This window comes from Amphibalanus amphitrite, unplaced genomic scaffold (assembly GCF_019059575.1).
Source record: "Amphibalanus amphitrite isolate SeventyFive unplaced genomic scaffold, NRLGWU_Aamphi_draft 000080F_arrow, whole genome shotgun sequence".
Classification (NCBI taxonomy): Eukaryota; Metazoa; Arthropoda; class Thecostraca; order Balanomorpha; family Balanidae; genus Amphibalanus; species Amphibalanus amphitrite.
Window position 1 is genome coordinate 966,745 of NW_024881576.1, and position 22,708 is coordinate 989,452.

General features: G+C 51.0%; 1 protein-coding gene across 1 annotated transcript; it reads left to right on the plus strand.

The window, feature by feature from the left end:
* Positions 1-19: 19 nt before the first annotated feature.
* LOC122379575 (tRNA pseudouridine(38/39) synthase-like) lies at positions 20-21,345 on the plus strand. The gene is made up of 10 exons (XM_043361872.1): positions 20-267; positions 2,442-2,569; positions 16,230-16,410; positions 16,691-16,823; positions 17,224-17,345; positions 17,674-17,900; positions 18,376-18,465; positions 19,011-19,154; positions 19,904-20,037; positions 21,007-21,345. Exons 1-10 carry the CDS (start codon positions 181-183, stop codon positions 21,288-21,290), a joined length of 1,530 nt encoding a protein of 509 aa, XP_043217807.1. The 5' UTR covers positions 20-180; the 3' UTR covers positions 21,291-21,345.
* Positions 21,346-22,708: the final 1,363 nt, after the last annotated feature.

Consider the following 22,708-nt stretch of genomic DNA (forward strand, 5'->3'; position numbering starts at 1 on the left):
TTAAGGCTCAGCCAGACTGCTTGGTCTCTCTTTGAACACAATAACTATTTCCACCTGTTATGCTACAGTAGGGTATAGGGAGTTTCGATTCCGTAGGGCATAAAAACGAGTTGTACCCGTTAACAATTAGAGCCCCTCTTGTTAGAGTATATACCTTGGATAGAGTCTTGCCGTGCCAGAATGGATCCACCAGGCGATGAACATGCCCAGTATAATGCCATTCAAGGGGAAAACAAGAAAGAAAAATTGGATCTGCTTAGCAGAGAGGTGAGCATAGGTACTTGAGTTGACTCCTCAGGATTCAGGAAGCTTATATTTAGGCCACCAATAAAAATTTTCAATATTTTATCCAATTAGGTTGGTGTTTATTCCGTTTTGGTGTTCCTCATTAAGCTGCGCCCGCCTGGGGGTCCTGTATTTCCACGCCCTGCTGTGCTGAACCCCCCCCCCCTTTCTAACTCGGCTCCTGGGCCACGTAGCGATACGCGGAAGGCAGCGTTCGAAAGAGCGTCAAAAATAATGACGAAATCACTTTGGTCAATTTTTGGTCAGGTCAAAGGTCAGGTCACCAGAGGTCATTGAAGGCAAAATTTCGCCGATTTCCAGGTCGAATGTTGACAATTTCCAAGATGCCAACGCATAACTCGGGAACCAATAGAGCTACAGCGCCGCGGAAAAGCGCATTTGATAGCCCTATTAACGCTCTTTCTGAGTAATGCTCTCAGATTTGACCTAACGTCAACGGTTTTGCCTGCAGGGGGCAAAAACTGCAAAAATAGCCGATTTTTTCGGAAACATTTTTTCTGCAATGACTTTTGACCCAAGCCTTGCACGACCTTACTTTTACCGGCATCATGTCCCTCTCGTCAAGACGCATCGAATGAGCTATAAGGAACTTGACCTTGAAAGGTCAACTTGAAAATTTGACCTCAGGTCAAGGTCATGACCTGACCTGAACGGGTCATGTTGCATATCAGTCGATCCGTATCGTCGAGCCGAACACATCTAATGCGTTTTCATCGCTCTAGCATGCCTCTATCAAAAGTTATTTGCGAAAAACTGTTAGATACCATTCATGACCTAAGATGACCTCAGGGCATAAACAGGGGTCACGGACACCATTTTCATGTTCAGTGTGTCTAAACCACTTGTAATTCAGTGTTTGGGAGTGTTTATAATGTCTTTCGTCCAAAAGAGGCGCATTTCAATTTTCTCCCATTGACTTATAATGGGGAGGTCGCAAAATTGACCTGACCTTAGGTCATCGATATCAAAATTCTGAGATATACATTTTGTACGTGCTATTGCTCTTAGCAATCGCTGAAAGTTTCAAAGCGATCGGTCACTCGGTGTAGCTATGACAGACATTGAAACTTTTTATGAAGTGAGGTCACTTTCAAGTGACCTGGTGACCTGACCTTGAATGACCTTGGTCTGAAATTTTCACAACATGTGTAGAATTGATGTATGATAAGGTGTACCAAGCGCCGCCGTTTTTGAGATATTCGCGAAAAACCAAAAGGGGCGCATTTCAATTTTCTCCCATTGACAGGGGGGGTGTTCAAAGTCTGAGGGGAATGAGAGCGCAGACGACCTGGCGAAACAAGCGGGCCCTCAAACACCCGCTCGCTGACCAGGGCGGTTCATTGTGCGGCCTCGTATCAATGGCACGACAACTGGTCCGAGTCTCTCTTTAAACCACTCGGGAGCACGCCACAGCTCCCTGTCCCCGGAGAGGACCGAGAGGACGCCGTTTTGGTGCACCAGATGAGAGCGGGCCACTGGGACCGCTCGCTCTAGTACGTTCACCGAATCAGCTGTCTCCACTCCGCGGCGTGCCAGCAACGCCCAAACAAGCAGTGCCCCGCAGCGCTCTGCGCCGTGTGCCGAGAAGAGGCTAATGTGCCGGAATACGTGCTGCTCCGCTGCCCGGCCCTCCAACACACCGCTCCGCCGATTTTTGTGGCCCCGTAACTTCCGGCTCCGGCCTTGTTTCACGGCAGGACGCTACAGTGCACAGTGTGCTAAGCGTATTGAGGTATTGGGTTTCCGTGGAAATAAAAACTTATTTGGACGCTGAACCATGGAAGAGCGCCCAAGGCCCCGGAACGCTCTGTCTGGTTGATATAGCCTTGATTGGTAGATGTGCACATGTGCTTTATATATAAGTGGTTTAATTTTGACACAAATAGGCACCCAACTTTCGACGCAAACAAATTTCACCGCAAAATCGCTAGCGCCGAATTTCGGTGCAAGAGGGCCTCATGGGCGTCCGGCGTAGTGTATGAGTGTTTTTTTTTTTTTGTCTGGGTTACCATCATATGCTGATTTAGTTACTTAATACCATGCACATTTCATAAGAAGTTTGATGCACTGCCTGTATGAACTATGTTCATGCCATCATAACTTAGTTCCCTTTGTTTTGTTTCATTTGTTTACAGGAATTGATGGACAAAGTACGAGCTATGGAGCTGCATATCAGGCAGCTTCGTAATATAATTGCAAAATCAAGTAGCACCACAAATGGCAAGCCTGACAAGAGGAAACACCGGGAATTCAACCACGACAAGTATGTGTTCAATTATACTTATAACAGTTACAAGGTCTGATTAAAAAAGTAAATGCTATAGCTGACAGATGGAAAGGTCATTCTGCAATTTGAGTTCTTAATACTTCGACAGTTCCGAGCAAGAACATCCTAAGTGTCCAATTTTTCGAAATTTAGATGTTCACTTCATACCATTCGACTCAGCTCGTCGAGCTGAGTCGACGAGCTGAGAGGAATTTTTGTAATTAAATTTGGAACCTTTTGCATTTCGCAATCATTGAACATAAGGTTATATTTGAAAACATATATAAATATCTTAGTGTCCAATTTTTCGAAATTTAGATGTTCACTTCTGAGGGAGAGTCGGTGCGAAGGGGCTGTTGAGTCTTTCCACTTATGATTGCCTTAGATTGAGGTTTCAATTCAACTTCAGTTAAGCAAATTACGTTAATGTCATTTTTACTCAATGTGCTACGTCACTGTGTCTAGCAGCTCAAATTACTCAAATTAATATCAAAATAAAAGTCTACGATTCAAATCCTTTTCTATTCTCTCCAAAACCATTCTCTATCTCGCCACATAACATTATCAATTTCTTGTGACACACATTCTCTGCACGTACACTTTTGACAAACATACTCTTTTTCTGTAGAGCTTAAATAAATGCGCACCTCCCGTTAGCAATCACAATCCTCTTTGGATATTCTACATTCTCCCCCGGGGTGGAATTCATTCCTCAGGTAGAGAGGCCGCCTCCAGCAGGTACAGCTTCTGAATAGGACGCCGCACGTCCCCCCGGAGGGTGTGCACGGTCGCGGCCCGGGACCGCCCGTCCCGGCCAGGGTGCAGGGTCTTCACTGTGCCCGTGGTCCAGACGAGCCGGTTGGATGACCTCTCCCCCTCGATCAGCACAACATCGCCCGGTGCCGGCTCGAGGTCCACACTTGAGGCGTTGTGACGGAAGTCTCGCAAGTTCCGAAGGTACTCGCGCTGCCACCGAGTCCACAGGCTGGTGACGATTCTCTGCTGGTAGCGGCTCCGCGTCAGCTGTTCCGATTGCCTCCCGGCAGCCTCGCTCCGTTCGAAGGCACAGTGCAGAAAGTCAGCGGGTCGTAGCGGTTGAATATCATCGGGATCATCGCTGACGGGCGTTAGAGGTCTCGCATTGATCGCTGACTCCACCGAGCACAGAACGGTCTCCAACTCTTCCCACAACATCAGTGAAGATCCCAGGGTGCGTCGCAGAGCGGCCTTGGTGAGTCCCACCATCCGCTCCCAAAAGCCGCCCCACCACGGAGCGCGCTCAACGATGAAGTGCCATTTGACACCCTCTGCAGCCAGCACGGACGCAGCGCCACGGAATGTTGTGGCGTTGTCACTCATGAGGCTGGCCGGGCAGCCTCGTCGGGCGCTAAATCGGCGGTAAGCCTTCATGAAGTCCTCTGTTGTCAGCGACTTCACCATTTCCAGATGAACTGCACGAACTACTGCGCAGGTGAAGACGGCGATATACGCCTTGAGGGGGCCGGAGTTTCTTCCCTGTCTCACATACAGTGGCCCTGCGAAGTCCACACCTGTTCTGCTGAAGGGCCGGGCCGGTGTGGTCCGACTGCGGGGTAGAGGGGCCGGCCTCTGGTGGCAGAACGGTCTGGCGCGGAACAGGTGACAGCTCCGACAGCTCAGCAGCACTGACCGCACCTTCTGTCGTCCCCGAACGATCCAATACCGATCACGGATGGCGCTCAAAACTTGCGGGGTGCCGGCATGACACAGCTGCTTGTGCGTCTTCTCGATCAAGAGATGTACGAATCTATGATCCGGTGGCATGATGATTGGCCGCTTTTCCTCCTCTGGCAGCGCAGCATAGTGCAGCCTGCCTTCCTTTCTCAGGACCTCCCCGTCCAAGAACGGAGCGAGATCTTTTATTCTCGATCCAGGGGGCACGGTGTGACCGGCTTTCAGAGCCTCCACTTCTTCACTGAACTGAGAGCGTTGGGCGTCCAGAATCCAAAGTCGCTCCGCCCTCGCGAGCTCTTCTGCTGTCATGATGCCGTCTTGCTCCTCTGACGATCTGCTATTACAGATCCAGCGCAGGACGTAAGCTGTGACTCTCAGGAGCTTGTTCAAACTGCTGAACCGTTGAATATTGATCAAACGACCAATACCTGGCGCAGGCTCATAGCTGCTGGAGGCCGGAAGTGCTTGCTTTCTCTCTTCGACCTTGCATTCCGCAGGTTCCTGTTCATTTCGCATCCCCTGTGGCCATCTGATTTTCGCTTCTCTGAGCCACTCAGGTCCGTGCAGCCAGAATTCACCTTTCATTTTCTCCGCAGGCGCGCCGCGGGAAGGCAGGTCGGCGGGATTCTCCGCTCCGGGACAGTGGTTCCAGGCAGCAGGAGAGCTGAGGCTTTGGATCTCGCAGACTCGGTTCTTCACGAACACACCCCAGCGGGTAACGGTAGCGCAGGCGTCACCAATAGCTTCGGTGGTGTAAACAGTCAAGGTAGGTGTATTGTAAGCATATTGACATGGATATGGAAGCACTGTCGAATTCAATGACGTCATTGGAATATAAAAAGTCTCTAGAACAATATGAAAAAGTCTCTAGAACGTGTCAGCGGGACAGAGTGAGACTCGGCCGACTACAGCGGGACATAGTGGGACTCAGCCGACTACCATGGGACATAGTGGGACGCAGCCGGTCCCAGCGGGACACAATGGGACTCGGCCGGTCCCAGCGGGACGAAGTGGGACTCAGCCGACTTCAGCGGGACATTGTGGGACTCAGCCGACTACTGCGGGACATTGTGGGACTTTGCTGACTACAGAGGGATATAGTGGGACTTGGTACAAAGTGGGACTCAGCCGACTACAGCGGGACATAGTGGGATTCGGCCGGTCCCAGCGGAACAAAATGAGGCTCAGCCGACAACAGCAGAACATAGTGGGACTCAGCCGGCTCCAGCGAGACATAGTGGGACTCAGTCGGATCTAGCGGGAAAAAGTCGGCCGGACCGCGTCTCACTTTGTCCCGCTGGAACCGGCTGACTCCCACTATGTCTAGCTGTAGTCGGCACTCGGCTGAGTCCCACTATGTCCCGCTGGGACCGGCCGAGTCCCACTATGTCCCGCTGTAGTCGGCTGAGTCCCACTATGTCCCGCTGTAGTCGGCTGAGTCCCACTTTGTCCCGCTGGGACCGGCCGAATCCCACTATGTCCCGCTGTAGTTAGCTGAGTCCCACTTTGGGCCGGCAGAATCCCACCAAGTCCCATTATATCCCTCTGTAGTCAGCAAAGTCCCACAATGTCCCGCAGTAGTCGGCTGAGTCCCACTATGTCCCGCTGAAGTCGGTTGAGTCCCACTTTGTCCCGCTGGGACCGGCCGAATCCCACTATGTCCCGCTGGGACCGGCTGAGTCCCACTATGTCCCGCTGGGACCGGCTGAGTCCCACTATGTCCCGCTGTAGTCGGCTGAGTCCCACTTTGTCCCGCTGGGACCGGCCGAATCCCAGTATGTCCCGCTGGGACCGGCTGAGTCCCACTTTGTCCCGCTGGAACCGGCTGAGTCCCACTATGTCCCGCTGTAGTCGGCTGAGTCCCAATTTGTCACGCTGGGACCGGCCGAGTCCCACTGTGTCCCGCTGGGACCGGCAGAATACCACCAGGTCCCACTACCTATATCCCTCTGTAGTCAGCAAAGTCCCACAATGTCCCGCAGTAGTCGCCTGATTCCCACCATGTCCCTCTTTAGTCGGCTGAGTCCCACTTTGTCCCGCTGGAACTGGCTGAGACCCATTGTGTCCCGCTGGGACCGGCTGAGTCCCACTATGTCCCGCTGTAGTCGGCTAAGTCCCACTATGTCCCGCTGTAGTCGGCTGAGTCCCACTTTGTCCCGCTGGGACCAGCCGAATCCCACTATGTCCCACTGTAGTCGGCTGAGTCCCACTATGTCCCGCTGTAGTCGGCTGAGTCCCACTTTGTCCCGCTGGGACCGGCCGAATCCCACTATGTCCCGCTGTAGTTAGCTGAGTCCCACTTTGGGCCGGCAGAATCCCACCAAGTCCCATTATATCCCTCTGTAGTCAGCAAAGTCCCACAATGTCCCGCAGTAGTCGGCTGAGTCCCACTATGTCCCGCTGAAGTCGGCTGAGTACCACTTTGTCCTGTTGGGACCTACCCAGTCCCATTGTGTCCCGCTGGGACCGGCTGAGTCCCACTATGTCCCATGGTAGTCGGCCGAGTCCCACTATGTCCCGCTGTAGTCGGCCGAGTCTCACTCTGTCCCGCTCGACACGTTCTAGACTTTTTCATATAGTTCTAGAGACTTTTTATATTCCAATGACGTCATTGAGTTCGACTGTCGACAGTGCTTCCATATCCATGTCAATATACTTTCAATACACCTACCTTGACTGTTAACACCACCGAAGCTATCGGTGACGCCTGCGCTACCGTTACCCCCCAGCGTCTGGCGTCGCTACGGATCCAGTGCAGAGCCACCATCGAGTCCGTCCAGAAGTACACGGCTTGTGGTGTCGCGTGCAGCTGCTGCCTAACATAGCAAGCTAGCCGAGCACCAATCAGGGCCGCTGTCAGCTCCAGTCTCGGCAGTGACACCGGCTGGCGAGGTGCGAGCCGCGACTTGGACATCACCAGGGCCGGCGGGCCGACTGCCTGATCCTGTTCAGCGGCTCTTGTGTACGCCACAGCAGCGTACGCCTCTTTGCTGGCGTCACAGAAGATGTGGAGCTGGTATCCGTCTTGAAGTCTGTTTCCATATGGTCTGGGCACAGAGAAGCCGTTCAGTTGATGGAGCTCCGTCAGCCATTGTCTCCAGCTCCTGCAGACACCCTCGGAAGCCCGCTGGTCCCAGGCCAGACCATCCAGCCACAGCTGTTTCAGCATCATCTTGGTGCGCACGGAGAATGGTGTAAGCATTCCCAACGGATCGAAGAAACGTGCTGACATGCGAAGAATACTCCTCTTCGTCTCTGGTGCTTCGGTAGCGAGCTCCGCGAACTTGCGCGTTTCAAACACCAACTTGTCTTGGTCTGGAACCCAGTTTATTCCTAACACCTTGCAAGCTGTGTCAGGATGGGCTCCGAGCACCTTGGTCTGTTCACCGCTGCTTATGTCTTCTGACTGGCTCACCGTCCACTTTCTCATGTTCATCCGTGCGGCTTCAAATATTTCCCTGGTTCGCTCAACCAGAGTCTGCGCCTCATCCTGAGTGTCCACGCTTGTTATCAAGTCATCACAGTAGATGTCCCTCTGTAACTTGTCAACCAGGTCCCGATCTGACTCTCCATACTGCTGCAGGTGTTTTCTGAGGGCGGCCTGCAGTAGGAACGGTGAGGGCTTGACTCCGAAAACTACTCGAGTCATCCGGTAGAGAACTGGATCTCGATCGGTGGCGTTCTCCCTCCAGAGAAACCGTGTCACATCCCTGTCTTCAGGATGGAGCGACAGCTGCAGAAAAGCTTTCTCTATGTCCGCTGTCACGCCCACGCTCTTCGTCCGGAATCTCAGGAGCACCCCTGTCAGGTCAGCGATCAAGTTGGGTCCCGCCAGGAGGTGGTCGTTCAGTGACTGATTCGGAGGGCCAGCTGCCGCATCAAACACCACTCTGACTTTATCATCCTTGTATACTGCGTGGTGAGGAAGGACGTGCACCGGTCCATCCGGAACAGCCGGCGCCTTCTCAGCATGTCCCTGCTCCAAGTAGTCTTGCATCGCATCATCATATTGCTTGAGACGCCCGTTTTTTCGTAGCTGTCTTTCACAGACCTCAAGGCGAGCCAGAGCCTGCGCTCCATTTGTCTGTATCTCTGCATGTCCGGGCTTCCAGGGCCAGCGGACTTAATACCGACCATCTGGAAGGCGGCTACAAGTATCTTCGAAGTGTTTTGTAGCGAGTTCTTCCAGTTCTCTCTTAGAGTCGCGGTCACTGACTCCTTCGCTGCTTATCCCAATGCTTTCCAGGTTCCATAGCTCTTCCAGAAGGCGATCAGTCGACTCGGCCCTGATGAAGTTCACGATACTTGGCGTCGACTCTGTGATGCTCCGGCCTGAACGTCCAGCCAATATCCAGCCGAATCGTGATCCCATGGCCACGGGTCCGTCCTCTCCCTTCTTCATTCTCCCGTCAATCACATCTTGCATGTAGTCAAGACCGATTAGGATATCGATCTCTTCGTTGAGGGGATCAGCGCTGGGCTCCTCAGCCAGTTTCAGGCCAGCTAAATGCAGATGGCCACGGAGATCTTCTTGCGTCACGGCGGGAGGTGGACTGCAGATGACTGGCATTTCGTACGCTGTCAGAGTGATTCTGCTATCCTCGTTATGTGTTGCTGATAGGATTACTTTTACCCTATCACTGGCCTGCTGCAGCCCCTGGCCGCCTCCGAAGGTGTGGACCCGCAGGTGCTCCTGGCTCAGCACCTCGCAGCCCAACTCACGCGCTGTCTTCGTCCGTATGAAAGACTGGTTGCTTCCAGAGTCCAGCATTATTCTGACAAGTCGTGCTCCTGTTGCTCCTGTCGCTTTTACCTGGGCCGTCTGCATCAGAACTGCTCCTTCCTTTCTAGTCATGTGGGTGCTAGCTGCCGTCGCTGATGCCTCCCGTACGTTTCCATCTCGCGCGCTGGAGCTGGCAGTAGATGGCAAGATGGACCGCGGAGCGCAGACCAGCTGGTTGTGCTTCCCACCGCAAAGCGGACATCTGGGCTTGTCCTCCCTGCAGTGCGCGGCGAGGTGTCCCGGCTGAAAGCACAGGAAGCAGGCCCCACGCCGCATCACCTGCTCTCGACGCTCCGCGGCTGAGAGCGTCTGAGCCCTTCGGCACTCTTCGGTCGGGTGTGGAAACTGGCAGAACAGACAGTTCTGGCCCTGTTCTCGAGAAGTTCGCAGCGCTGTCGCTGAGCTAGTGGTTCTAGATGGTGCGTGCGCGGTATGGTCTTCCGTGACCGTCGCACGCCTACTCAGACTGCTGGGAGACCGATCATGGGCTTCTAAGAACCTTTGCGCATACTCAGCTAGCTCATCTAAGCAGTATGTGGCCTTTTCTCGCAAATAGATGGCGAGGGGCTTGGGACAGGTGTTCATAAACTGTTCGTGAATGATCAAGTTTTTCAGACCCTCGAATGACTGATCAGTTTTAGTCAGCGTGATCCATTTCTCTAGGTAACTAGCCAGACGAAAAATAAACTGCTGGGGGCTCTCATCCGGCTCCGGCTTGGCATCACGCATTTTTAGCCGGCAGCCTTCTCCAGTGAGGCCATACCTGTGCAGGAGAGCCGACTTCAGTTTCATGTAGTCGTTTGCGTCATCCTCCTTCATTCGGGTGTAAACTTCGAGCGCTCGACCTGACAGCAAAGCGCTGAGACTGACAGCCCATTCCGATTCGTCCCATCCGTTTACTCTGGCCAGTCGCTCAAATCGGTTAAGGTAGCTGTCAAGATCATCCTTGCCATCCGTAAACGCAGGCAGTTTGGGTCGCTTGACGGCCGGCACTGAATGGGCAGGCTCGCTCGGCTGCTGCGGCTCCCTGGAACCACCGGTGCTCTCTAATTCTGCTCTCTCCAATCTCAGTCGCTCCATTTCCAGCTCATGTCGTCTTAAGAGTTCTCGCTCTTCTCTTTCTTCTCGTCTTGTCTTGTCTTCTCTTTCTTCTTTTCTCGCCTTTTCTTCTCTTTCTTCTTGTCTTGCCTTTTCTTCTCTTTCTTCTTGTCTTGCCTTAGCCCTCTCTGCCCTGTCTACTTGCTCGTTCGCGTACTTCAAGGCTGATTCGCCGCTTAAACCATACTTCTCGGCCAGTTCCAAGTATTCTTTGAGTCCTGTCACGGTCACCATAATGTTGAGTCTTTCCACTTATGATTGCCTTAGATTGAGGTTTCAATTCAACTTCAGTTAAGCAAATTACGTTAATGTCATTTTTACTCAATGTGCTACGTCACTGTGTCTAGCAGCTCAAATTACTCAAATTAATATCAAAATAAAAGTCTACGATTCAAATCCTTTTCTATTCTCTCCAAAACCATTCTCTATCTCGCCACATAACATTATCAATTTCTTGTGACACACATTCTCTGCACGTACACTTTTGACAAACATACTCTTTTTCTGTAGAGCTTAAATAAATGCGCACCTCCCGTTAGCAATCACAATCCTCTTTGGATATTCTACAGGGGCGGCAGGGCATCTGGGAGGGGCGGCATGTATAGAGGTTAGGTATTTTAGTGAGGAACGGCACGTTGAGGTCAGGCGTATAGTGGACCGAGCAGTGCCGTTTCTTTTGTTTCGTTTTGAAGTCCCTAAACTAAACCCCCCAATGGGGTTGGGAACTCGATTTTTTTAGAATGCATGAAAATGATCAAACTATTTTCACGGAATTTATGGTGCATACCATTGCCTCATAAAATCAATAAGCTGAGAGAAATGGGGGAAGAAAGATAGGAAACTTGTTTTGAAAAGTTCTTGAAAAAAGATGCTCTTAATGCTGTTACGTCACATGTCACCTTCTGCGGTTGACAAATAATGGCGCATCTGGCGCACCACAGATTACATGTTATATCAATGGGTGAAAGATGTTGTTTGCTTCACTCTGCCATTCGCGCTGTTTTTAACTTTAAATTATGCTAAAACATTTACGGATGAAATGTTCAGTGTCAAAAATTGATGTGTCTGCCGTGTACTATATTCCCACCTAACATGAGCGCGTGATAAACATTTTATGTACCTCGAATTTTCAAATGATAAAGATGATGAATCGGAGGATGCTGAAAAGCAAAAGCTCATTCCAATATTTGGACTACTTTACGATTAAAATGTTTACATTTATGTCATCTTATTGATCATTTATTTGTTCTTTTTTATGAAAATAACTTAAGGCGTTGAGAACCGAGGTAATTTCTATTTACCGTGCCTTAACTTACCAGCAACAGCAATCTACGCCCTACGGTGGCAAGGGAGACTGTGAAAGAAGCGTAAGATGGATTCTAAACAATTCTTTTGTGATATACTGAAGGGCAAAGTGCAGAGAAGAGCGTACAAGTCCTGTTTTGTGCCAGGCTGTTGCAGTAGCACTTATGGAACTCCGAAAACGATCTTCGTTCATGTCCCGAACAACATTACCCTGAGGAGATGATCGTCTGCAATAGCAGGAAGAGCTGATGCAAGTACTTTGAAATCCACTATCAAGTCGGTGCTATTGTTGTAATGATCACTGTGAGGTGAGATATTTTGTGCAAGGGCTGAGTGTAATGCCCAGGAAATGACCTCCATTCGCCCCCTGACCGGTCAGGGTTATAAAATTTGAGTGGATGGCGGCCCGTTTGGGGTTCAGATGTCATTTGCATTTTGTTCCTGTCAAACAATACATGTTATGCTGGCAGCGAATGTGTGTAACGTCGTTTTTCGAAACAGAAGTTAGAACTGTAACGGCAGAGTGCTTGCTGGTCTCATCGTAAGTATTGTAAGTGTTGTAAGCAAAAGCATTGTCAATATTGTAAGTATTGTGAGCATTGATGTATGGTAGATATCACCTCACATGATCTCGGCTCAGATAACCCTCTCCGGTGTCCCTGTCAGTAAATGGCACCTGGATCATTACAGATAAGATAATTTGTCATAATTCTTAAAGAATTGGGTGGTTTTGACTCGTTTACTCGAGGTGCAGGTCGCATTTCAATACTTTTCCATAGGCTTGCAATGTAAAGGTCACGACTCTGACCTAACCTCAGGTCACAGATCAAAAATTCTGAGATATAAAAACGACACATACTGCAGGTACTGTTTTGAAGACTTGATGAGAGGAAATAACTTCGTGAAAAACTCAAGCTCTGACGTGTTTGCAAACTTTTCTGAGGTGGGGTCAACAAACCCGCTCTGGTTACCTGACCTGACCTGACCCGGCATTTTTTTTTTTTTTTTTGCTGAGATGTGCGCAATGAGCATTTAGGAAAAGTCACCAAATATGAGCTGAATGTCTCGCGGCGTTTGGCAATTGTACAAGAAAATCCTGAAAGGTCTCCCCGTCCGAAATAGGGTTAATGTGTATATGAAGAGTTGCAGATGCCAAACATACCCAGATCTAAGACTGCAGTTCCCAGCGCCGCTGCAACGTTTTAAAAACAAACATACATAGGACATACAAACATGTTTATTTGCATCTGTTTTGGATAATAGCAACTCATGGCGCCATCACCCGCGATAACTGTTAGGATTTGAGATATATCTTTATTTAGGCCATTAGTTTGGCTGTAATGTTTATTAATATTAGTTGGGCGGAGTTTGGTAGTTATTTATTTAACTTGTGGTATGTTGTGCTGATTGCGGGTTGTTCAAACCTTTCAAATGTAAGGACCTTATTGAACTCAACCCTACCCCTACACAACCCTACATACGACTGGACGCTTTCCAAGCCCACAAGCATCACGACGCTGAGATGGAATGTAGCCGAGAAATCACCCTCGCCATCTGCTCTAGAGCTAATCGTGTGGGGCGGCGTGTGGGGCGCCGCTTATCCTATGGGGGTGCACTTCTAGTGGATGGGGGACGGGGTGCACCTGCACCCCTTTCATATGGAAAGTTACTTCCCTGATTACAGCTCCCCGTATTGCACCTAATCAGGGAACGGCCAGCAAACGAAGGAACTAGGTATTTCTGGATGACAGGCGAATAACCACTCACGCAAGGAGCGGAGCTTCGCCCCGTCCAAAGTGGCCAACAAAGCAGAGACAGAGGCAGCATCACATCTTCCATCAAAGAACTGGTTTCTGGCTTGGAAGATGAGCTCCATCTTTGCATCCGAGTCGGTGCTGTCAGGAATCAGCTGGTCTAATGGAGTGAGAGTAGTGAGACGACTAGCTATTGTATCAGAGCTGCCTGGTCTTCGTAGCATTTGCATCGATTCTTCTCGATCGGACTCTGAATTCTGTCCCTCCTGCGTATTACTTGAGGCATTGCTATGTAGCTAAGTCTTTGGCAGAGTTTCATTATCCATGCTTTGCAAACAGTGCCATAACAACACAGTTAATTAATCACCAAGCTTCTTTGCAAGTTCCAATACAGTTGAATCGCACGCGATTTGTGTGCAAAAATCAAGAAAAGTGCCAACTTGTTCCCGTAAAATATTTTGAATATTGACCTAAAAAAATGAGTAATTTCCAGATAAAATAACAGCGAAATCAGTTTTCGCTTGCCAATAAAACTCACAGATATTGAAGCTCCATTATTAAAGGAACATTTTAGTATATGCCATTCTTGATAAAACTTCTTAGCCACGCAATACCAGCGCAAAATAAAGAGACACTGAAAACACGACCAAACACTCCGATTTACCATAGGAAAATACATAGAAAATGTATGTCTCAACTGCGCCAAATATACAGACAGTTATATACCTACATGTGACGTCATGATTAGCCCGACCAATCAGAAGCAAGTTGTTTTCAGCCACAAATAATTAATTTCTGAACTAACTAGGCATTTTTATAACAAAGTGATTTTAAATTAAATCATTAAAAATTCTGAGCTTTTTTATTTTACCAAAACATACAGAGCATGCAGATAGGTCCCAACCCTATTGCAGACTTCCTCTACCAGGGGCGGTATTTTCAGCATCCCAAAAATGGGCTGGAATTTCCAGCGTTCCAGCGCGGTGGTTACGCCCATGTTCACTTCATACCATTGGACCAGCTCGTCGAGCTGAGTCGAATGGTATAGATATCTCAACTTCGAAAAATTTGACACTAAGGAAGGATGTTCTTGCTCGGAACTGTCGCCTTGTATCTGGAAATGCTTACCCATTATTATAATGTACAGGGTGTCTCAAAAGTTAGTTGACACATTTCCCATGCCAATAAAGCATATAAGAACCGGCCAAAAATCTAAGGTTTTGCTGTCTGTGTGTACACTAGACAAATATGCAGGCTTTGAAAACTGATTCAGAGGGTTGAAAACCAAACCCTTTGCTGTATCTCCAAAAATATTTGCCCATACCGATTTTCGTCGCTCCGTCGGCTGCCGGAGGCTGATAAAAGGTCACCAGCTTTCAAGCTCTTGTAGGGGAATCCCCTGCAGTTTCTGCGTCGGATTTAGGTTTGACGAGCTCCCCGGCAACATCCGCTTCTCCCTGAAAGCCGACAGCTTGCATCGACACCATCCGTGAGTATTTTGTAGGTTTTCTCTGGCGCTAACTCCTTCATGAATGACTGGCGCCGACCTCCCAAGCACCATTTTCCTTTTCAAAACAACCCCATTCCTGAACAAATATGAAGTGCCAGGGGCAATTTTTTCGCAGCATATCATAGCAGAATGTCGCGGCCATCTGCTCCTTGGACACATTTTGCAAATTTTGCAAATCCCAAATGCTCGTCATTCTTCATGCTAAGACCTTCGCTGGGTTGCGGAGTGTTCTCCTCAGGAGAGGTTCTGCTTTGTAAACTTCCAAAACCTGTCCATCGTGCGGTTTTATCGGGATTTTGTGTCTAAAAGAAAGCTATTTGCTCCAGATCTGCCTCTTGAAACTTCGTAAGATAAAACTTTACATTAATTGACACTTTGGAGGGTCAGTTGTCCTTGGCATTGACGATTTTCGCGTTATTTTCCCCCAAAATCTAGCGTTATAGATATTATAAACAATTTTAAATGATACTTTGTCTTTATTTTACGATGACCTGCAATTTTTGAAACTGGGTTACCTTTGTCTGTGAGCTTCTTGTCAGTTTTCAATAGTTGTGACTGCATTTTCAGCTGCTTCTCGGAGCACGAATCTGCTGCCGTACGAGAGTCGTTCAAAACGCTGTTAGTCTCGCATGGTTTCGTCCTTCAAAAATGTTAGCCACCGTTTTTATTAGATGATCATCATGTTGTACTCATCCTCGCCAACACTTAGCCATGTGTCATAACTCATAACCGACTTAACCATTCCCATTACTCCTGAAACAGAGAGTTTCTCAGCCGACCTGATTTTGCGACCTCCATTTTCATGCCTGACCCATGGTCAGAGGTGAACCCTTTTTGTGAGCTCATGAATGGTCGAGTGCGCTTAAAAACAATGAGACTGCTTGAGGAAGGTTGGTACCAATGCCCATGCAAAAGTTCGACTGTTAATTTCTTGTGAATTCAGAATTATTGACAAAAAAGCATGGCTGGTACCTGTCAACGAACTTTTGAGACACGCTGTACACTGTGGGTGGGGTGTGCTCTGCAGCCTTCTGCCACAGACTCTTAGTTAACAGTGCACTTTTTTGTATTTCAACTCTAAACCAGCTCAACAAGACCCGTCATAGCGTCACTCATGGCATGACTTGGCCGTCCAGCTGATTGGAATCCCGGCGAGGGCTCCACTTGCCCCTTGCTGGGTGAGGTTATGTGACACTTAACCGCTGGCTGGCCAGTGCAAGGGGGGAGCACCGGCCAATCGACGACGGCCAAACGCACCCGGCCCATACGGGCCTAGCTAATGGCAGCAGCGGGCGACGACTGGCAGCCGACAGCCGGCAGACGACGACCCCTAACAATAATCATTTAAAATTGTAATTTGTTGCAATTGTAAAAAAAAAAATTGTAAAAATTGCAACATGTTTATGCCATGCGTGACGATGGACACCCATAAGTCGCTGTTTAACGTCCGTCGGTGTGGTTGATGACGGTGGTTGTGCGCGCCGCGCGGGTCAGGTTCCGGCGACGGCACATTCTGCTGCGGCTCTGCTACCTGGGCTGGGACTACCAGGGTCTGGCCAGTCAGGAAGACACGGCGCGTACCATCGAGGCCGAGCTGTTCCGGTGTCTGCAGCTGACTCGGCTGGTGCGCTGTCGGCAGACGGCCAACTATCACCGCTGCGGCCGCACCGACAAGGTGACTATTACCCACATCACTGTCGTGGGATATAGGCTAAAAATCGGCAATGGTCATGACTTTACTTAATGGTCACATTTAAATTTATATTTCCTGGGCTGCTCTGAAATTATCTTTCAGCTGCGTTCTATTCGATGTTAAGCGAACTTTGCCGTCCCGTCCTCTTCTCGCGTACGCTCCATTCGCTGTTAATCCACGTTTGCTGCCTCGTCCCCGTCCCGGCACGTTCCGTTCGCTGGCCGTCAGCCTCTGACGTTCCCGTTCTCGTGTCTTCCGTCAGGGTGTGTCTGCGTTCAGCCAGGTCATTTCTCTCGACGTGCGCAGTCAGCAGTTGGCCGATCCTGCCGACCCGACTGCCGCGGCCACGCTGTCACCGGAGCAGGAGATCAACTACCCAGCCATACTCAACAAAGGTAGGTCGTTACTGGACTCTGGCATCCTCCGCAGCTTAGTGTCAAGATTCTTGAGCTAGCTCAGTGAATTGGGAAGTGGTGTATCCACATTCATTTATCACTTATCGGTGCATTTTGTTCCTCGTTTAATATTTACCTTTTGTAGGGTATTTCAAATCGACTTCCCCACGAAATAACGAAAAGTGCACTCAAAGAGCACTGAACACAGCAGGTCACTCGTTTTCTCGTCGCCCCGCTCAGTGTCAACGTTTGTTTGTGATCAGGCATAGCCCACATGCCCCATATAACTTCAACGCTACGGAGTACGGCGCCCCTAAACACAAATCACCATCAATCAACTCAAAAGGCGCTGCTTCCTTTCGCGCTCGCTCACACGCTCTGTGCGTCTGCGCTCATGCAGTGCTACCGGCCGAGATCCGCGCGCTGTGCTGGAGTCCCGCCGACCCGGAGGCCAGTGCGCGCTTCGACTGTCGCGCCCGCACCTACCGCTACTTCTTCCCCCGAGGCGACCTCAATATACAGGTGGGACATACTTATTGCTTATGGTGTTGGTACCTTTCGGATATCCGTAGTTTGTGTTTGGTTTGTGTGGCGGTCGTTAGTTTGGCTGTAGGCTAACGAAAATATTTTTGAATATCGTGATACTTGCTTTTATCAGTTGTGTTTATATAGTTCAAATAATCATAAGCTGCTACGTACTCGTTAGTTTTTGACAAATGGGTTCCGCCGTCAATGACACGGAATCGTATTTTGGCCGAGGATCTTTCATGTAGTTACTATAAGCAGAACTATCCCGGCAGTAGCCAGCATCTGCCACCTGACCGATGCCCGTCCGTCCGTCCGTCTCCAGGCGATGTGTGAGGCGGCCAGCCGACTCTGTGGCCACCACGACTTCCGAAACCTGTGCAAGATGGACGTGGGTAACGGTGTGATCGAGTACCGGCGCAGGCTGGAGCGGGTGACCATCACGCCTGTGGACGGACCGGCAGCTGGCGGAGGCGGAGGCGGAGGCGATGGAGGGTACCAGATGTATCAACTGGAGGTGCGCGGAAACGCTTTTCTCTGGCACCAAATCAGGTACGCTGACAGTGCGGGAAATCGGGAACGGTGTGGTTGGTGGGATTTGGAGAGTTTCAAGGATTGCGAGGGTGTAGACTGTAGAGCGATGCTTGTTTTCGTGGGAAGACATATATATATCATTTTGTGTGAGAGCAGTGTTGCATTTTTGATTTATAATGTGGCAATGCTGTAATTTAAATCAGTTTAAGCTGTTCTTAATTGTTTCCGCCGTCGTTTCTTGTAAACCGACTGTCTAAGATAAACTTTTTATCCGCTGTTCACTAGCTGCAGGACTCGCTATAAGGTGCGCCTATTAGCGCCTATCAGTTAGCGTTTCTTGTTATTTTTATAGCGCATTCGGCGACTCCATTCTCGATTCCGCCGATCCGCCGCCGCTGTAGCGATCCGGAGGACATCTAACGCGAACCATCGCTCGCCCAGTGTACCCATCGTGTGTGTGTGGCGCCACTGATTGCCCGGTCCCCTGCGCTAGGTGCATGGTGGCTGTGCTGTTCCTCGTCGGGGAGGGACTGGAGGAACCGTCCGTCATTGACCAACTGCTGGACGTCGAGACCAACCCGAGGTAGGTCCGCGCAGATGTGTGATATGATGGATCGTACTGGCTTTTTCCGCTAATTGCAGCTGGCGAGTTCCGGAAAAATCCGTGAAGTGAACATTTCCATCTCCATAATGTCGCAGTACCAAGCGCAATTTTAATGGCGATGCGTTCGAGGTGTATTACGACACAGCTGATTTGCGTATGCTGCTCTCATTATCATACTGTTCTCATGTCTGCGTAAGTGTGCTGTCTGTGAGGTTTTAATGTCGGATGACCGCAGTGAATCGCCTTAATAGGGTACAACGCAAGGTATGCGCTGCACCAACTTTATGACGACACCGTACCAGATTATTTTTGATTGCGTCACTTGTGTAGCGCCACAGCACCTCGTTTGCGTTTTGCGTACTTTTTGACGGACTAATATCATTTTGCGTGGCGTGATTTTCATGTTGATACCTCATTAGCCGATATGCGATGCATTGGCTCCAGGATGTCGCTCGAAATTTACATATGCGGCATTGAAGGTTCGACATTTTGATGGCACCCTTCTGTATCGCCTGCCGTTTCAGGAAGCCGCAGTACAACATGGCCTCCGAGCTGCCGCTGAACCTGTTTGACGTCGAGTACGACAGCGTGCGCTGGCACTGCGACCCGGTCGTGCTGCGCGCAGTCGCCGAGACGCTGCAGCGACTCTGGACCCAGTCGGCTGTCAGGTAGGCCCGGCGCCGCCAGTAGCTAGTTTGGAGAGCGTTTCACGCCATTGACATGAGGCGTCAAGTGTTGCCTGCGTCGACACGTTTCTCAGGCGCTGTTAGATAACGCTACTAATCCCGGGAATCGACTATGAAACTTTCTACGTTGTCCAGCCGAGAAGTTGTGAGGAGCTAATTACGGTTGCGTAGTTAAAGTTCGGCGACGCAGCCTGTATAACGGAGTGCGTCGTTTGAGTGGCGCTGGCTGGATCGGTGGGAGGTGTTATCGCGCATTTCCGACTCATTACGCGCTGACCCCGGGTCACGGAGGTGGAATGGTGGCGACTGGGCCGGTCGCGCCAGTGAGACGTGATGCGGGCTGGCGTGGGCGCCCGCCCGCGGGTCCGCCTCGGCTCCATGACTCGATAGCGCGGTCCTGCTCAGTGAATGGTCGTGGATGCTGTGAGAGGACAGAACACGTTTCGTTTCGTGATCGGAAATGCACCTAAAAGGGAATAGTAAAGCTGGTGTGTTTTTTATTCGTAGCGAGAGCTTTCATCGAAAATGCAAAGAAATACGAATGCCCATCTTCTATCGTCGATGCTTTTTTCGTTCAATGCGTTTCATTACACTTGACTGGATCAGTGCGCTCCAGACATTGAACCTGTTGACACCCACTGCTGCGTCCCCCACTGGGCCTTGCCGCTGGTCAGTGCTCAGTGTAGTGGTCTCTGGTGATGTCAGGCGGTTGACGCCCTTCTCCCGCTCAGGGCGGCCATGCTGCGGGAGATGCTGACCGAGCTGACGGCGCGCCACGGCGAGCAGCCGTCCGCGCAGACCCGCTGTCTGACGTCGGGCGTCCGGCCGCGCGTCTACACGCCGCTCCTGCGCAGACCCACCTGCGGTACGTCAACGGGGAGCTGGGAATGTAGTATTGTAGGACAAGTCCTCTGTCAGTGACTCAAAGGGTACGCAATACCCCACCGACGTCGGTCTGGTCTCGACATCCCACTCACTTAAGCTTCATTCTGAGCACCTTTCCCACCTCAGCTCCATTCAAAGCGTCTTACCCGCCTCACCTCTGGTCCCAGCACCCCACCTTCGCTCCTGTTCCGGCACCCCACCTTAGCTCCACTGTAAGCACCCCACTTACCGTAGCTCCATTCCAAGCACCCCACCGCCTCAGCTCCCGTCTCGGCGCTGCCATTTGCCGGTGGCTGGCCGGCCGACAGTGGAGCGGTAATTACACGGTGCGGCAGCCGAAAGGCCGTTCGGCGCTCGGCCAGCACTGTCACCGGGCAGTGGCCGCCCACCGGACGCCCCGCTAAGGCGCACACATTAGCCGCTGTTGCCAGCCCGGCGGCGGCAAACTTAGCAGAGCGGTGTGTGTGGGAGTCGATCGGCCGGCCGGCGCCCATGGCACGCGGCGCTCCCAACTATCCTCCGAGAAACACTCCGGGAGGAATTGACAGCTCCCGACGAGAGATCTCGATAGTTTGACGGTCTTCCCCACCAGTCCGTATTTCACTAATAATGGAGTGTGTGAGGCGAGAGGACTGGCAGGGGTCCTCCCAGCCAGTTTCTTCGGCGTCCCCTTCGGAATTCACCAGATACCGGCGTCGCTACCTTTCCGATACTCCGCTCTGTCAACGGCTGGTCTCTTTTTTCCACCAACTCTTACCCGCTCATCTCCGCAAAGTAACTACATGCCTACTCCACTTATACCACCACCTGCAAAGTAATGCCGCCTATCGTCCTTTCATTTCCCACATTTTCATCTTTTTTTGCCTCTGCCCGCCTCTCGTTGACCCCTTCCCGCTTCCCTAACGTCTTATCGCTAGCTTCTGACACCCACCCACGTTTTGGCCTGCAGACAGCCTGGAGGAGCGTGTGGACCACTACGTGAAGCGGCGCAAGCTGGACCCGGCTATTCTCGAGTCGGCCGTCTCTGTGGCAGGCGGACGGGTGCTGGATGCCGCGTCAGGTGCTGTGGGGGACGGGGCAGACGAGCGGGACAGTGCTGAGGGAAGGCCGCCTCCCGCCGGAGGTGAAACGGGGGACGGTGAGGGAGAGCGGAACCCCACCGAAAGGGACGGGGGTGACGGCGGCAGCGGCCGGACAGCGGCCGACATGGAGTGTGGGAGCGATACGCGGTGATGTGAGCTCGCTATCGAGTGCTTTTCTCTGCGCAGTGTTTGTTGGGAGTCTCACAAAGGAGAATACAATATGTACATTTTACATTTCTTTCGGTATTGTTTTTCATTAATTAAAATGAAATCTTGCTACAGATTTAGGTTCCCAATGCTTGCTTCTACTTTGTTGATTTACATGACAATGGCAAGAAACTTAGAATTATCATCATTGAGCTTATTGCGACTGTTCACATCGCTGTCGCCTCAAAAGAAGAGCAAGTTTGGCAGGCGACATGACAAGATGCCGGATTTTGCTGAACAGCGTAGAGCTGCTGTTCGGATTGGGTGTCGATACTTACTCCGATGGTCGGCGATTGCTAGTCATCTCGGCTCTTCATTTCAATATTCGTTCAAAAGACGGGGACTATGGATTTGTATGTGGACGCCTCATGATTATGGCGACTTTTTGGAATTAGATAGGTATTGACAATGGTTATGATTTCCAATTGTTCAGTCGCAGGTCTCTTTATAGCTCAAAACAACATAGCTCTCCTCCAGACACGAAAGAATGAACTTGCCGTTAACAACAGCCGAATCAGTGTTTACTTCCAAGCACCACCAAACTAAAACTTCCACGTAAACTCCCTAAGAACAGCTCGTTAATTCTAGGAGATTGTTGCCGGGGAAGACATCGTGTTTTCGAATTCATGTAATTTAAATATTGAGAGCGGGACTCGTTAGCGGCGGCATTATCTATGTATCGCTGGGCGCGGTGACGCAACGGACGTGGGTCGGCCAGGGGGCTGAAGGGTATCAAGGGCCGGATGCAGGTATTGACCGGTGTATCCGGCGCGGTGCGGTGAGGCGGTGGCGGCGCCCTGTCCGCGCCCGCCGCCCGCCATCGGGCCTCTCGTTAAGTGGGAAGCCCTGGCGGCTGACATTTGCAGCCGGTCGGCGGGCGGCTGTATGGGCCGGTGGCTGCGGGGCTGCGCACTGGGCGGACCGCTCCGGTGGCCGCCGGTACTACGGCGCACGGCCGGCGCCGTGGGAGGCGCAGCCCCGGCCGGCGTAGGTAGCGCCGCGCGGGCCCACCGGCCCAGCTAATCTGCTTGCCACCGACCCGCTCCATTGAGACATGGCGCGCACTCAATCAGCGCCAGTGGGCCGGACTGCGCTACGCCGAACTGTGTCGCCCAGTTCTTGTGACAGGCCTTAGTTTCCAGTGAACTGTATGGCGGGCCATGACAAGAGTCCTACCACCGAATCCCGTCCCGTGCAGCGGCGAGGCCAACGCCTGCTCCCGGCGATCGGTGTGTGACGATCGCTGGTAACAATCACTGAGATCTAAGATCATCTATAGCTGCCCATAGAATTTTTGCTACTTTGTCTTTGAAGATGCTTACCTTTACCGTGGGCTTATAAAAACTCCAATCTGCGCTTAGT